General features: G+C 37.7%; 1 protein-coding gene across 1 annotated transcript in view; it reads right to left on the bottom strand.

Annotated features, from left to right (window-relative positions):
• LOC126474772 (uncharacterized) overlaps nucleotides 1–16,494 on the bottom strand; it is a 225,256-nt gene that overhangs the window by 121,325 nt on the left and 87,437 nt on the right. The window contains exon 7 of the mRNA XM_050102247.1: nucleotides 4,432–4,531. Coding sequence (XP_049958204.1) covers nucleotides 4,432–4,531 — 100 coding nt within the window. The remainder of the gene's footprint in view (nucleotides 1–4,431; nucleotides 4,532–16,494) is intronic.

A 16,494-nucleotide genomic window follows, 5' to 3' on the forward strand; every position in this document is an offset into this window, starting at 1 on the left:
TAGTAACCCTGGAATCATTAACGGTGGACAGAGCAATTAATTTTGTGAGCCAGTATCCATTACAAACGCTTGCCTTTTACAGTTCTTCTGTTTTTGTTGATCTGGACCCGAAAAACCAACCTCCTCCATATCCTTCTTCCATAACCCTTTCTTATATTCCTTGCTTCTTCTTTCTCTCTTATTCCCCATAACAAATGCTCATTGGTTCAATAAATTCAGTTTTATTTATGACTTACTTATGTTACTTATGCCTATTATCACAGAGTAATTTCAACTCACTCTGGTGTATGCATATACAGGGTGTTTCAAAAATGACCGGTATATTTGAAACGGCAATAAAAACTAAACGAGCAGCGATAGAAATACACCATTTGTTGCAACATGCTTGGGACAACAGTACATTTACAGGCAGACAAACTTTCGAAATTACAGTAGTTACAGTTTTCAACAACAGATGGCGCTGCGGTCTGGGAAACTCTATAGTACGATATTTTCCACATATCCACCATGCGTAGCAATAATATGGCGTAGTCTCTGAATGAAATTACTCGAAACCTTTGACAACGTGTCTGGCGGAATGGCTTCACATGCAGATGAGATGTACTGCTTCAGCTGTTCAATTGTTTTTGGATTCTGGCGGTACACCTGGTCTTTCAAGTGTCCCCACAGAAAGAAGTCACAGGGGTTCATGTCTGGCGAATAGGGAGGCCAATCCACGCCGCCTCCTGTATGTTTCGGATACCCCAAAGCAATCACACGATCATCGAAATATTCATTCAGGAAATTAAAGACGTCGGCCGTGCGATGTGGCCGTGCACCATCTTGCATAAACCACGAGGTGTTCGCAGTGTCGTCTAAGGCAGTTTGTACCGCCACAAATTCACGAAGAATGTCCAGATAGCGTGATGCAGTAATCGTTTCGGATCTGAAAAATGGGACAATGATTCCTTTGGAAGAAATGGCGGCCCAGACCAGTACTTTTTGAGGATGCAGGGACGATGGGACTGCAACATGGGGCTTTTCGGTTCCCCATATGCGCCAGTTCTGTTTATTGACGAAGCCGTCCAGGTAAAAATAAGCTTCGTCAGTAAACCAAATGCTGCCCACATGCATATCACCGTCATCAATCTTGTGCACTATATCGTTAGCGAATGTCTCTCGTGCAGCAATGGTAGCGGCGCTGAGGGGTTGCCGCGTTTGAATTTTGTATGGATAGAGGTGTAAACTCTGGCGCATGAGACGATACGTGGACGTTGGCGTCATTTGGACCGCAGCTGCAACACGGCGAACGGAAACCTGAGGCCACTGTTGGATCACCTGCTGCACTAGCTGCGCGTTGCCCTCTGTGGTTGCCGTACGCGGTCGCCCTACCTTTCCAGCACGTTCATCCATCACGTTCCCAGTCCGTTGAAATTTTTCAAACAGATCCTTTATTGTATCGCTTTTCGCTCCTTTGGTTACATTAAACCTCCGTTGAAAACTTCGTCTTGTTGCAACAACACTGTGTTCTAGGCGGTGGAATTCCAACACCAGAAAAATCCTCTGTTCTAAGGAATAAACCATGTTGTCTACAGCACACTTGCACGTTGTGAACAGCACACGCTTACAGCAGAAAGACGACGTACAGAATGGCGCACCCACAGACTACGTTGTCTTCTATATCTTTCACATCACTTGCAGCGCCATCTGTTGTTGAAAATTGTAACTACTGTAATTTCGAAAGTTTGTCTGCCTGAAAATGTACTGTTGTCCCAAGCATATGGCAACAAACGGTGTATTTCTATCGCTGCTCGTTTAGTTTTTATTGCCGTTTCAAATATACCGGTCATTTTTGAAACACCCTGTACTTCCACTATGTGCAATTATGATGTGGTTGAAATAACTCATGACTTTTGATAGTTCAGTGCCGAGTGAGTACAGGGGAGCATTATTACCATTGCATTCGAAGTGTACCACACAAAAACCTCTCATACTTGAATCAAAGTACTTCTGTTAGCAGACAGCACAGTAAAAGAGTGTACCGTGACACCCAAACTGTTGGAGGCACAGTGGTGAGGGGGAGGGGGAAGTTGGTTATGCATTGATGCTACTGAAACAAAAGTGTTGTTTCTTCTCCAGTTGGTTAGAAGTTACTATTGCTGCACCATCTATTTGAATTTAAATAAGCTCTCTTTTTCAGAAATACTTTTCTTGCTATTTTGCAGGAACACTGCTTTTACACTGTAAGTGAATTCCTTAGTACAAAATGGTTTTAAATAGCTTTTGTTTCACAACATTTTGATAAGGAGCAAAAATGAATGTAAATAACTTATATGTGACAATGTTTAACTACATGCAACAACAAACTGTATAAATATATGAATGTACACAACTGACAACATCCATACATTTTAAAATGTCCATGGATGGCTAAATAAATAAATAAATACCAGTCTATAATTTAGAACCTACCTAACAGGTGTGGCAGTGAAATGGGCAATTTGGCAACCCTGGAAATAGCATGCTACATTAGGAATCATAAAATAGGAGTTGTGCCATCTGGAGAACATTCCTTTGCCATTGACCCTGATATCGATGTTCAATCGAGATGGTGTCATGGACCGCGAACAATGTGCTATTGCTGTGAAGGTGTTTTACAAAAACAGTGACAGCTACATGGCTGTGCAGCATGTATTTCATGCTCATTATAACCCTGCATGTCATGCCCCAGTCCCATAAGCACGTGCTATCAAAGTGTTGATAAAGTCCTTTGAAGAAGTGGGCTATACTTCCCTTGCAAGTGTTAAACGCGTGTGCACACAAGGGAATGTTGCAGTGATGGAAGAAGCCTTCAGCTGAAGTCACAGACATTCTGCAACTGTCATACTGGATCACAGTGTACAGGGAATATTGCCCAAGGAACTGCAGAAAAACCCATACAAAATTCAGATAGTGCAAAAACTGAAGGCAGGTGACCTGCCAAAGAGGCTATGCTTTTACTACAAAAATGTTGGAATTCATGAATGACAACCGACGCCTATGCAACAATCTGATCATGAATGAAGAGGCCAATTTTTGTGCATCAGCATTTGCTAATGAGCAAAACTTTAGATACTGGTCATGTGAAAATCCTGAAATTTTTCATGAAATGCTAGTTCATAGTCACAAAATTGTAGTGCAGTGTGGTGTATCATTGTTTGGAATCATAGGACCTTATTTTTTTGAAGATAACTGCACCAGTGCTGTTACAATGAATACAGAACATTATGTTCATATTCTGAGCCATTTCCTAGTGTGATGACTTTCTGATCTCCCTGTAGCTGAAAACACATTCTTGCAACAAGATAGGGTCTCATGATGTCCCTCTTGGCATTCCATGAACACTCTGCAGAACAACTTCTGTGGTCATCTCATCTCCAAGAATGGGGAACTTTCCTGGCTTCCAACACCCCCTGATGTTTCAGCATGTGATTTCTTCCTTTGGGGTCATTTCAAATCTTAGATCTTCCACTGTAACCCAACAAACATCATCCAGGAACTGATGGATTGAATTTGGGAGGAAGTTAATCAAATTCCAGTGCCAGTCCTGCAAGAAGTGATGTCTAACCTCTGTAAAAGACCTGAAATGGGTCTGAAGGAACATGGCAGCCACCTATGTGCTGTAATTTGAAAGTGATGAGCATTTTAAATTGGAAGCATAGTAAATTCATGTTGCATTTCTTCTGCATTGCTGTGAATAAATTTGTATCAGTGGTGAAGGTCAAAATCATCCATTTCACTGCTGCACCTGCTGCTTTGGCCAATGTCAATTATTTTTGTGTCCAGTGCATAATTTCATAATCTAATTGCTTCAGCATTGCCTGATTTAATTCAACTACATTCTGTTATCATTACTTTACTTTCGTTGAAGTTCATTTTATAACATGTTTTCGAAACTCTCTCCACTCTGTTCAATTGACAGAATTAAAATGTCATCAGCAAACCTTAAAAATTTTTATTTCTTCTGCTAGAACTTCAATTCCCCTTCCAAACTTCTCAATGGTTTCCTTCACAGCTTGCTCAATTTACAGACTGAATCACACTGAGGATAGGCCACAACCCTTCATCCTTCAGCTCTTGTAGCTGAAGTCTGGTTTCTGTACTATTTGTAAATAATGATTTGCTCTCTGTATTTTATTCTTGCTGTGTTCAGAATTTCAAGTGTGTATCCAGTCAACGTAGTCAAAAGCTTTCTCTGAATCAATTAATGCTATAAATGCAAACTTGCATTTCTTCATCTTCTAAGAGTACTGCCTTGCATGTTCCTACATCTCTCTGGAACTCAAACTGATCATCCTCAAAGTTGGCTTCTAGAAATTTTTGTGTTTTAAGTAAATACTTTTTGTGTTAATACTCTAAGAAACAGTATTTTGACAGAAAGCATGCTTTTCATTAAATAGGCACTTGTGTTACCTGAAGAAATATGCTCCATAGTGCATGATGCTGTCATAGTCATATTCAAAACTGTATGTTGTGTTCTCCAGGCTCTGCTTATTGAAATTGTTTAAAAATTCTGTAAAAAAGACAATTATTGTTATTACATATTTTGAGAATCTCTTACCAGCAAAGTTTATGAAAGGTTCAGTCCCTGCAATGTGTGTTCAAAATACATACTAAATGTTTGAACTGTGTGTGGGAATTGTTAAGCAGATATTTATTTGGAAAAAAACTGTAACTGCTCAATAATTTCCAGTATTTATACACTCACAGATTGTGTTCCATAACTCTCTGCATGAAGGCTGAGAATTAACAACATGGAATTAGCAAAAGAAATGAGATATAAATTACTTCTGAAGCCTATATTAATAATTATAATCCTCTTTACAACATTTTTGTTTATTAAGTCTCTAAACAAATCCCTTCCACAATTAGTAAAAAGATAATAGATTCCAATTGATAACAGTCAAAAGGTAATAGCCACTTTGCACATTGCAATACAGAAAGACTATTTGGATTGGTAATTATAGCATGCTGTTTTATTAAAAATATTCTCCAAATCAACTTAGTTTCATAATTTATAGACCTAGTGGCTAATTGGATATTCTTTTAATTTACTTTTCACCTAGAAGAGACTGTCATTTTATAGATGGTTATATCTTTTGTGTTGTGGTCATATGTGTAGACACACACACACACACACACACACACACACACACACACACACACACACACACACGCACGCACACGCATGGTATAGAGGAAGCATGAAGTGGAAGTTAGGCATAATATTGTTAACAATTGCAACCATTTTCATCAGCTGCGAACTTCTGTTATGCTTTATCATAAATATGAGAAAACTTCCATCTTTTGTAACTGAAATTTATTCTTGAAGGTACTGTAGAATAAATTCCATTTGCAAAAGATGGAAATTTTCTTATCTTTATGATAAAACAGAGCAGAAGTTAGGCACATAACTAAATTTTCAGTAATGTATTCCATGTTTCAATATTTCCTTACATTCATACCACTGTATGTGTACTTGGACATGAACACACTCACACACATGACTTCAGTTATTTATTCTTGTGACACTTCTTAGTGAAGCGAAAATAAGTATTGAGAACAAATACCATAGTTAACTAAAATTACTTACTCCCATAGCAAATGGAGAAATTTTGAAAAGTATTCAAAAAATCTTACATGCTTTCTGGAAAGAAATGAAGGCAATTAATATCTGCAGATTTCTTAAAAAGGGATTTAAGCTAAAATATCAGCGACTGAATACATCTACTCCATACAGCAAGCTCCCGATTATTTGAGTGTGGATTATGTGGTTTGTAGACTACCTGTGCATAGCTGAATGATTTTTGAAAAATTAAAAAGTAAGTGTGAAGTATTCTGTGATAATTAGAACAAATATTTTCATTAAGAATACAAATTTTTGGTTGTAAAGATGTAGAATGGAGGAGGCTTTTGTTAGCATTTAAACAGTGATGAACCAGGACTTTTTTTCACAAATCAAAATGCTCTGTGAACTCAAATGGGATGACTTGGAGGAAAGATGACATTACTTTTGTATAGAAACATTGACAAAGTTTGGAAAACCAGCATTTGTAAGAGACTGCAAAATGATTCTTCCACCATAAAAATGCACTCACATAAGGACCATGAGAAAAGAGAGAGAGAGAGAGAGAGAGAAATCACAGCTTGTAAGAAGCATACAGACAATTCTTTTCCCCTCATTCCATTCGAAAATTTAAGAGGAAAGAAATGATCCGCAGTGGTGCAAATTACCCTCCACCATGCACTGTACAGTGGCCTGTGAAGTATATATAGATGAAAAGACTCAATGCTGTGTACTCATATGTTTGCTAGAGTATTGCTGTGCAGTATATGTCCTTATCAAATAGGATTGACAAAGAACATTGAAAAAGTTCAAAGAAGAACATCTCATTTTGTATTATCGTGAAACAGGGAAGAGTGAGTCACAGATATTATACGCAAGTTGAGAGTGGCAATCATTAAAACAAAGGCATTTTTTGCTGTGGCAAGATCTTTTCACATACTTCCAATCTCGAATGTCCTCCTCTGAATGCAAAAATATTTTGTTGACACCCACCTACATAGGTAGTAATGATCATTGTAATAAAATAAGATAAACCAGAGCTTGTGCAGAAAGATTTAAGTGTTTGTTTTTTTCCGTGTACTGTTCTAGAATGGACTGTTAAGGAAACAGAGTGAAAGAGGCTCGGTGAATCCTCTGCCAGGCACTTAAGTGTGAATTGCTGTGAAGTCATATATAAAAACAAAGATGAGGTGACTTACCGAACAAAAGTGCTGGCAGGTTGATAGACACACAAACAAACACAAACATACACACAAAATTCAAGCTTTCGCAACAAACTGTTGCCTCATCAGGAAAGAGGGAAGGAGAGGGGAAGACGAAAGGAAGTGGGTTTTAAGGGAGAGGGTAAGGAGTCATTCCAATCCCAGGAGCAGAAAGACTTACCTTAGGGGGAAAAAAGGACAGGTATACACTCGCACACACGCACATATCCATCCACACATACAGACACAAGCAGACATATTTGTGTCTGTATACAACCTTTCAAAAGGCCCACTGGTTGATTCTTCGATGAAAGCATGGAGTGCAGTTCAGCCAGACATTGTAATGGCAGCTCTTTTTATCTCTAAGTGTACCCCTACATTAGCTTTAGATGGTGAAATTCTAGCAGCACTAGGGTAAGGACAGAAAAAATAAATTTGTTCGGATATACTGCATACTAGCAGATTCCTAAGGAATTCACAAGTATGAAACAAAATCATTAGAGTGTTTCATGCCAGGTTACAATCATTAAAGTTATTGTGTTCTAGTATTGTAAAACTGTTTTTGAAGAGATGTCATTTTTGAAGAAAAAAATTATTTTCGCAAATATCACTATAAGATCATTGTAATGGATCTCAAAACTAAACTGTTTAATTGGACAAAATAATGCAGAATGTTGCAGAGCATCAAGGAACTTAGAATGAAACTAATCTCTAAAGTGAGGTGATGTGGGAATATCACCAATGCAGCTTAAGAGAAACTGCTTTCAAAAAAGGCAAAATCTTCTGCATTTGAATGTAAAACCAAATTTCTTTCAATCTTAACCTCTGCTAACAATGAAAGAGAAAGCAATGGTGTGCAGAAAATGTGAACAAGAGGCAGAAATATCAAAAGTAAAATGCAAGTCAACTTTATAAAGAAATACTGTTCTTAATGTATAACAACCAAAATGTACATACATACACTGAGGTAATGAAAGTCATGGGATACCTCCTAATATTGTTTCACACCTCCTTTTGCCCAACATAGAGCAGCAAATCAGTGTGGCATGGACTCAACAAGTCGCTGGAATTCCCCTGCATGAATGTTGGGCCATTCTGCCTCTATAGCCATCCAAAATTGCGAAAGTGTTGCTGGACTTTTTGCACAAACAACCTCTCAATTATGTCCCTTAAATGTTTGAAGGGATTCAAGTCAGGTGATCTTGGTGGCCATATCATTCACTTAAACTGTCCAGAATTTTCTTCAGACCAATCACAAGCAATTGCGGCCCAGTGAGATGGCACATTGTCATCCATAAAATTTCCATTGTTATTTGGGAATGTGAAGTCCATGAATGGTAGCAAATGGTCTCCAAGTAGCCGAAAATAACGATTTCCAGTCAATGATCAGTTCAGTTTGTCCAGAGGGCCCAGTCCATTCCATGTAAACACAGCCCACACCATTATGGGGCCACCACCAGCTTGCACAGTGCCTTGTTAACAATTTGGGTCCATGGTTATGTATGGTCTGCAGCACACTCGAACCCTACCACCAGCTCTTAACAACTGAAACGGGGCTTATCCAACCACCCAATGGTTTTCCAGTCATATCGATATGGTCACGAGCCGAGTGGCGCTGCATGCAGTGGTGTGCTTTTAGCAAAGGCACTCGCTTTGGCTGTCTGCTTCCATAGCTCACCAAGCCAAGTTTTGTTGCACTGTCCTAAAGGATACATCCAATGTATGTCCCAGGTGAATTTCTGTGGTTAATTCATGCAGTGTTGCCTGTCTGTTAGCACTAACAACTCTACACAAATGCCGCTGTTCTCAGTTGTTAAGTGAAGGCCATCAGCCATTGGATTGTCTGTGGCCATTGGTAATGCCTGAAATTCGGTATTCTTAGCACACTCTTGACACTGTGTATCTCAAAATATTGAATTCTCTAATGATTTATGAAATGGAATGTTCCATGTGTCTAGCTCCAACCTACATTCTGTGAAGTTGGTGTATGTGTGCGTATCAAAACTATCCCATGACTTTAGTCACCTCTATTATGTATCCATATTTTCAGAATGACCACAAAAGATGCTTTGTAAACAAAAGTGAAACATGTCTGGTGTGAAATTCGCCATAATTAATTGCAGTAAACTTGAGACAGAGATACCAATAATAACTGATTATAACAACTGCTGTGTGAGATAGCCATGCAAACAAACATATGAATTTCAAGGCAACTGACAAAAACAAACCAGGTATTGTGACTTCAGAAGGAACAAAGAGAGCAGAACTGCAATAACCATGTAAAATAATAATGAGAAGAGCATAATCTCTGGATGATTGCACCATATTGGCCTTGAATCCAGAACTGTTTATTGAAGATATACCTCAGAATTTTGATAACATGAAGAAAGGATGAAGGAAAATGATCTAATGGGATAAAGAAATAATTGGACTCTCTTTCATCCAATGAAACACATAACTATACCCCACTCCAGCAAATAAAAGAGCCACAGGCAGCAAATGACGAGTTCAGAGTAAAATGTGATTTCTTGGGAAGTATTGAAATTTACAGGGCACACTTAGTTATAAAACATTGTTTACTAAAAAGGATACAGCTATGAGATAAAATGTGCTCCAGTTGCTTTACTTAATATTGTAAGGACCTTTCACAATATGGTGAAATAACAGGTCATTCTCTTGTAACAAACAGATGCACAGAACACATTTCTACATCGAGAACTAACTACAAAATCAATCAGATTTCTGGAACTTCTACATAAGAGAGCACATGTAAATTGTACTTTACATTTATTGTTGTATTGTCTTCTATATCAAACTTTTTGGAAGTAAAGAGGATCTTTCGGAAGGCTTCGGTTCAATGTACGTATGATTATACAGAAGCAGTGCTACTCTGAGAAAAGATACATTGTAGAAGATGAGAGATGTGTTCTGTTAACAGAGTTGTTGCATATTCGTTGACAGTACACTACAGACAGATTGTGGAATAACAGATCTGTGGAATACAAAAGATTATTTTGCATTTAGATCTATGGAAATGACTATTAGTAGGCATAAGACAAAGTTCAAAAAATTACAAACTTATATGGAAAGTACAAACAATACGGTGATGTCTGACACAATTATTAATGAGTCAGAGAAAATATTGCGCAAGGTGAGATTTCTAAATTTGGAAACTGTACTTTAACACCTATGGAAGTACAAATTGAGGAGATTATTATGAAAGTAGAAGCAGGTGTAACATTGTCCTCCAAAGAAGCTCCAAATGTTACTTCAATCAGAAACACCAGGGTAGTGTGCTGCACTTAACCTTTGAAAAGTAATTTGATGAAAAGTGAGAGATAGGGTCTCAAAGATTTCAATCCAAATGAAAAGATAGTTGTTCTTGCAGTTGATAAAGAAACCACTATTGTTGTTATGAAGAAACAGAAAGATTGAAACACAAGAGCACCTGCACAGGGTCTCAAAGATTTCAATCCAAATGATAAGATAGTTGTTCTTGCAGTTGATAAAGAAACCACTATTGTTGTTATGAAGAAACAAAAAGATTGAAACACAAGAGCACCTGCACATTTTCATGTCAGTAGGGGCAAAACATTTTCCCCATACATGTCAACAGAAATTCTGAGCACATTGTGACCTGCTCACTATATTCTCCTATCAGTTTTTGCAGTGTACTTTTAGTACTGTTAATGTCATTAACATAAGCAAGCAAATAGTATAATTACAGTAAAATTTGTTTTTACATTCCCAGATTTTATGTTTCATCAACATTTACATTTATTGTTTTCCCACCATTTAAAACTTTGTATGGATAACATATCCCACATTTTGCATTTTTGAGCCACTGCCATAAGCTGCAACATTGATTTTCAAACGGATTTATGTGGATACTACAGGGTGTCCCACTTGAAAGAGGCCCCACAAACATGTGTAGTAATTTCACTGAAATTTCACCATGTAATTTGTGATGCTTGACATGGCAACACTGCACTCTGCAATATTATTTCAGTGTGTTTCTGCACAATGCTGTGGCTAGAGCTCAGTGTTCAGTGTTTCATGACCATGTATCGCTATTCTGTCGAAGAGTGCACGTTTCTTGTGAAACAATATTGGATTACTGGTTCCATTTAAACATTTCAGCAAATGTTTGTTGAACAGTTTGATGACCAGCATGTACCTTCCAAATGCTGCATACAAAAGTCAGTGAACAAGATGGAGAGCAGTGGAACGGTGTTGGATCTTCACAGCGGGGGATATGAAACAACAAAGCCTGTTCAGTATATATCTCAGGAAAATGGAATGTCGCAGAACATTTGTCATAGAGCTGCAAAGAAAGCTGCCATTTATCCATACAGTTTTACAGTATTTCAGGAACTGAAAGTCAATGACAAAGACAAATGCATTACATTTTGCCATTGGTTTCAGGAATTTATTGCTCAGAGGCCAGGAGTAATGCAGTACACAAAATTCTGTGATGAGGCATAGCTCCACCTCTATGTCTATGTAAACTCTCAGAATATACATTTTTGGTGTAATGGAAATCCACATGCACTGGTTGAGCAACCCTAGCATTCACAAAGTAGTGGCGTGGCCTTGCAATATCACAGTATCGCATCATTGGATCAATTTTTTTCAAGTCTATGGTGACAAGTGCAGTTTACATTGAAATGTTTCGGGAATTTGTGAATCAGTGGGACGATGAAGAACTTACCCTTGGCTGGTAACAAAACAGTATGGCACCACATGCCACATGTTTGGAGTGACCATGGTTGAGGTCAAATCATTTTTCCCTGGCAGAGTGATTTCAAAAGGACTGTGCCCCCAAGGTCACCTGATGTAACATCATCTGACATATTTTCTGTAGTGACCTAGAAGGCAAGGTCTACAGTAACAAAACACACAACTTTGAAGATTTATGAGAGAACATCATCCGTGAAATCCAGGCAGTGACACCAGAGGTTCAGGCAGCAACATTCGAGAATCTGCAGTGTCTTGTTCAACTGTGTTTACAAGTTGACGGTGGTTACTTCCAGCACCTTTTGTGATTATTTCCCCATGATCAAGGTATGACTTGTTTATTTCATTTCATTTCCTGATTTTTATGTGAAGCCTTTAAGAGTAATTTAAACAAATGTTCATTTATGGGCCTTCTTTTGAGTGGGACACCCTGTACATCATGTCCCCACTCATGCACAACCTGTTGGAAATACATAACATAACACTTAACAGTTTGTTTCAGAATCTATACTGTTTGGGATTCTATGAGAAATATATGTGGAGTTTATAGGAGCAAAATGTTTCCACAATATTTTGCCACCGGACTCAACACTTAACAGCAATAAATCATAAACAGAATTTGAATTTGTTTTCCCCTCTTAAAAGTAGTAATGAACAAAACAATAGGTAAGAAACAGTTGATTTCAACTCAGCATGATTAGTTTGAACTAATTTTGCAAGATTCTCATTGATAAGTTCCTTTACACTCTTAGTTTTATTTGTCATAAAATTAACTGCATCTTCATGCCATTCAGAATTCATATGCATTTTTGCAGATTTGTGAAACTTTTTAAATTGATGAATGGATGGCTTGTGGATGTGCCATAATGACTGTCATGCTTTATAGAAGGCTAAGAAAGCACACAGAACTTACACCCTTAAATGACTTACAATGAACGAACCGCATATATACTAACAGCCAGTCCAACTGAAACATCCTCTTTATGCCATCTACATCATCCTTGAAATTATAATTTTTATTAGGTTGCAATAGATTCAATAAAATCTTATACTTTAGGGAATCACCAATCTCCCCATCCCCCACCCCCACACACTGCCCCAAACACAAATTTCTGACCTCAGATATACTGACAGGAAGACTACTACCCTTTTCATCAAAGCACTGGAAACCAGTAGCACTACTGGCTATGTCTGTATTATCTTCATGAGCAAAATTACTGGGATTTTTAAAAGAAGATCTTTTCTGGTGATACTTCATTGCAGATAGTATGTTTTTCAATTCCCTCATTTTCATTTTTGGTTTTTATTCATTTCCGACTTCCCAAGAGCTTATGAATGCCTGTGATTTTTTTTTTCTTTCTGTTCACTAAGATTTTACACCTCATAATGCCTAAAATTTTAAGTAGATCACATTCATGCACCACTGCTCACTTACAGCTGATTGTCGACTATGGAAAAATTGAAAGGTAGCTTTATTGTCTGCCAAAAATGCCTTCGCAGCATATTGATCAGCTAAGTTTTGTGACAGTGCATTATGAAGATTTTCATGCTCAAATATTGTGCTTATTTCCAGAATTGCTCATGAAATTTTTTAAATGAAGGTTGTTATACAACTATTTCTCAATGAGTGCCAGGAACTGCTGGATCGCAAAGGTTGGTGGTAGTTCCAGTCACAATGACTTACTGCTTGTAATGACATATACCTATCAGTGACCAAACAGTACAATTGAATGCCCTTCAGCAAATGAAAAGATAACACAATATTCTACTTTAAGTCAGAGACGGACAGTTGTTGCCCATTATTTGGATTTTGACCAAGTAAGCTTTTGTTGAGCAATTTTTATTGTGCAGATGTTTTATTACACCAAAAGCCATTTGAAGTTGCTGCTTAATGCATAATAGTAATGCCTGGAGGTTATTGACATGTCATTTTCTTTCTTATAAGCTGTGCATTATTCAAAAGTACTAAAATCCCAAATATTCTAGCTATAGAAACGCAAATTTAATATTCCATTTTTCATCATATAGGTATTACACTGTACTTAAAAGGGGTGTTAAATAAATAACGCAACACTTTTCTTTTCTGAAAGCAAGTTGGTTTTATTCAGGATTCCAATACACCACATTATTCGCCACTCTTTAGGCTATTTTCCAACATAATGTCCATTCAATGCAGTGGCCTTATGCCACCTTACTGAGAGGACCTGTTTGCTCACATTGTATCGTTCTACTGGTTGACGTTGAAGCCACCGTCTTGTTGCTTCAATAACCTACCCACAATGCTTGTATTGCTTCCCACAGAGTGCATCCTTCATTGGGCCGGACAGATGGAAGTCAGAAAGTGCAAGATCCAAGCAGATGAGGAAGAACAGTCCAAAGAAGGTTCCTGAGCTCCTCTTGTGTGTGCAGACTTGTGTGAGGCCTCACGTTGTCATAGAGAAGGAGAAGTTCATTTGCATTTTTGTAGCAACAAACATGCTGAAGTTGATTCCTCAATTTCCTTGTGTTCAATACACTTTCAAGTGGACTGTTGCACCACAAGGAAGGACATTATCCTCTCAGGGTTCCACAACACCATCACGATGACTTTACCGACTGAGAGTGTGGCTTTGAACAATTTCTTTGGAACAGAGGTTGTGTGGCACCACTCCATGGATTGCCATTTTGTTTGTAGTTTGAAGTGATGAACCTATGTTTCATCACCAGTGACAATGTTTGACAAAGCATTGTCATGGTCAGCCTTGTAGCACACAAGCAAATTCTGCACAGATGGTTCTTCGTTGCTCTTTATGATCTTCTGCTCGGTGTTGAGGAACCAGTGGCACACGTCTTTGAGTTATCCAACTGGTGGATGAGTGTGTTAGCACTACCAACAGAACTCCAGTTGAGCAGAAATGTGTCTGATGGTGATCTATCAATGATCTTGAATGAGAGTGTCTGCATGCTCCAACATTTTAGAAGTCACAGCTGTGTGAGGTGAGCCAGCTCATGGGAAATTGGACAGGTTTGTGCAACTTAAAGTTGCAAAGATGATAGATGCCTCATCCAATGACTCACTATGATTTTATTCAGTGCGAGGTCTCCCCTGACATTCAGCAAGTGTCTATGAAAATCTGCGCTGCTCTGTTTTTCTGCCAAAATTGTATACCAAGCTCTCTGCTTGGTATGCACCTCCATTACAGATGCCTTTTTGAAGGCTACATATAGTGCTGCCACCCATTGGAACATCATGACACAATAGGGGCTGAAGTGGAAATATTCCACAATATCGCACTTAAATTCCATATTTTTTCAAATGATATTGGTTGACAAAGAATAAAGAAGTGTTGCATTACTTATTGAGTGGCCCACATAATGTTTCAAGGGAATGTCATTTTTAAGATTTACTTCAGTTTTTTCACATTTGAATTTAACATTGAACTATGACATAATACTTCATTCTTTTAATGTTGTTAAGAATAAAAATCTCACATGCTTTGCACAAGGATGTATCTGAACATGTTGAAAATAAATCCGTAGTTCAAATGCTTATTGTCATTATCATGTCAGTTACTTTTGTTAATTTGTATCAGGTATGAGTACTGGAACAAAAATTCAAAAATTCAGTTCCAGTATTGTACCAATGTAATGTCCATTTGAGTAATATCAGTGTTCATGAGTTGATGTTAAAATGTCAGACTACTGTCCATGGTTATAAGGAGAAGCCCCAAAAATATATAAGACAGATGACAGTTTGACGGTTAAGTTTCATCACTGACAAAGATTATTTTTGCCAGTCATGTGTGAACCTTCACCATGCCCTCCTCTTGCGGAGTTTATACCATTCTCTGACATCTGCACTGCTGAGTCGACAACACAGCAAAACCAGGAGCACCTCTGAAGATGTACAACAGTGCTCTGGATAAAATGTCAGGAATGAAAAAGTTCCATGCACCACAGCTATACATCCTGGAACATTCACCTGCAACTAACTGTGTAAATTTACATGAAAGTGCTTCAGCATCAAAAGATTAATGAAGGACATGTATGCAGGCTTAATAGAGTCTTATATGGGCTGAAGGAGATACTGAGTTAATTATGAAGGAAATCAATTTAAAAAAAAAAAGTGAAGTTGATGGCTGCCTACCAGTATATATATGTTGGTAGTTATGATGACTGCTCTTTGTATCGTACTACATGTTGCTGATATTCTGTTTGTTGAGAATTATAAAAACAAACTCATGATATTAAAAATAAACTGAAAGTAATTATTCCAGCAAGACACCTTGGTGAATGAAAATCCTTGGAAATTAACATACAGAGCACCATTGGGGAACTGTTTCTTCACTAACGCATTTATTTTGAGAACTTATTGAGAAGCTTCAATATGGGAGATTGTAAATCTAACAAGATGTCAATGGCAGCAAGCCTCAGTGAAGAGTTTAATGGAGACATAGTTAAAAATAAACCACAGAAAGAATTACTACAGTGTCTGATGTGTGCAGTGATGGCTACAAGACCAGAAAGTGCATCAGGTAATCATTACAACAGTCATAAATATAAAAACTACAGAACAAGACTGCAAAAATTTTAAATGATTTCTTTAATACATTACTTGAAACTCAAATGTTCTTCTCTGTTATGTTGATTCTGAATGGGGAAGTGGAGAAGACAGAAGAGATACAACAGGATAAATATTCCAGGCTTTCAAAAATACTGTATGCTGGGTAACCAAGGAGGAAGATATATGTTTCATTATCTTCAACAAACGCAGAATATGCTGCTTTTGCAATAGCTTCAAGAGAAGTTTTGTTGCTGATGGGTCTTCTTTAAGAATTTAAAATATTTATGAAGACTGAGTTTATGAAAACAATCGCTTACATGTGTGTGTGTTGCAGAAGTGGGAGTGTTGTTGGCTGGCACATGTGGATATTAAATAGCACTTTAAATGTCCAGTGTATAATACTTATGATCAGTGATGAACATATCTCT

Source organism: Schistocerca serialis, chromosome 4 (genome assembly GCF_023864345.2).
Source record: "Schistocerca serialis cubense isolate TAMUIC-IGC-003099 chromosome 4, iqSchSeri2.2, whole genome shotgun sequence".
NCBI lineage: Eukaryota > Metazoa > Arthropoda > Insecta > Orthoptera > Acrididae > Schistocerca > Schistocerca serialis.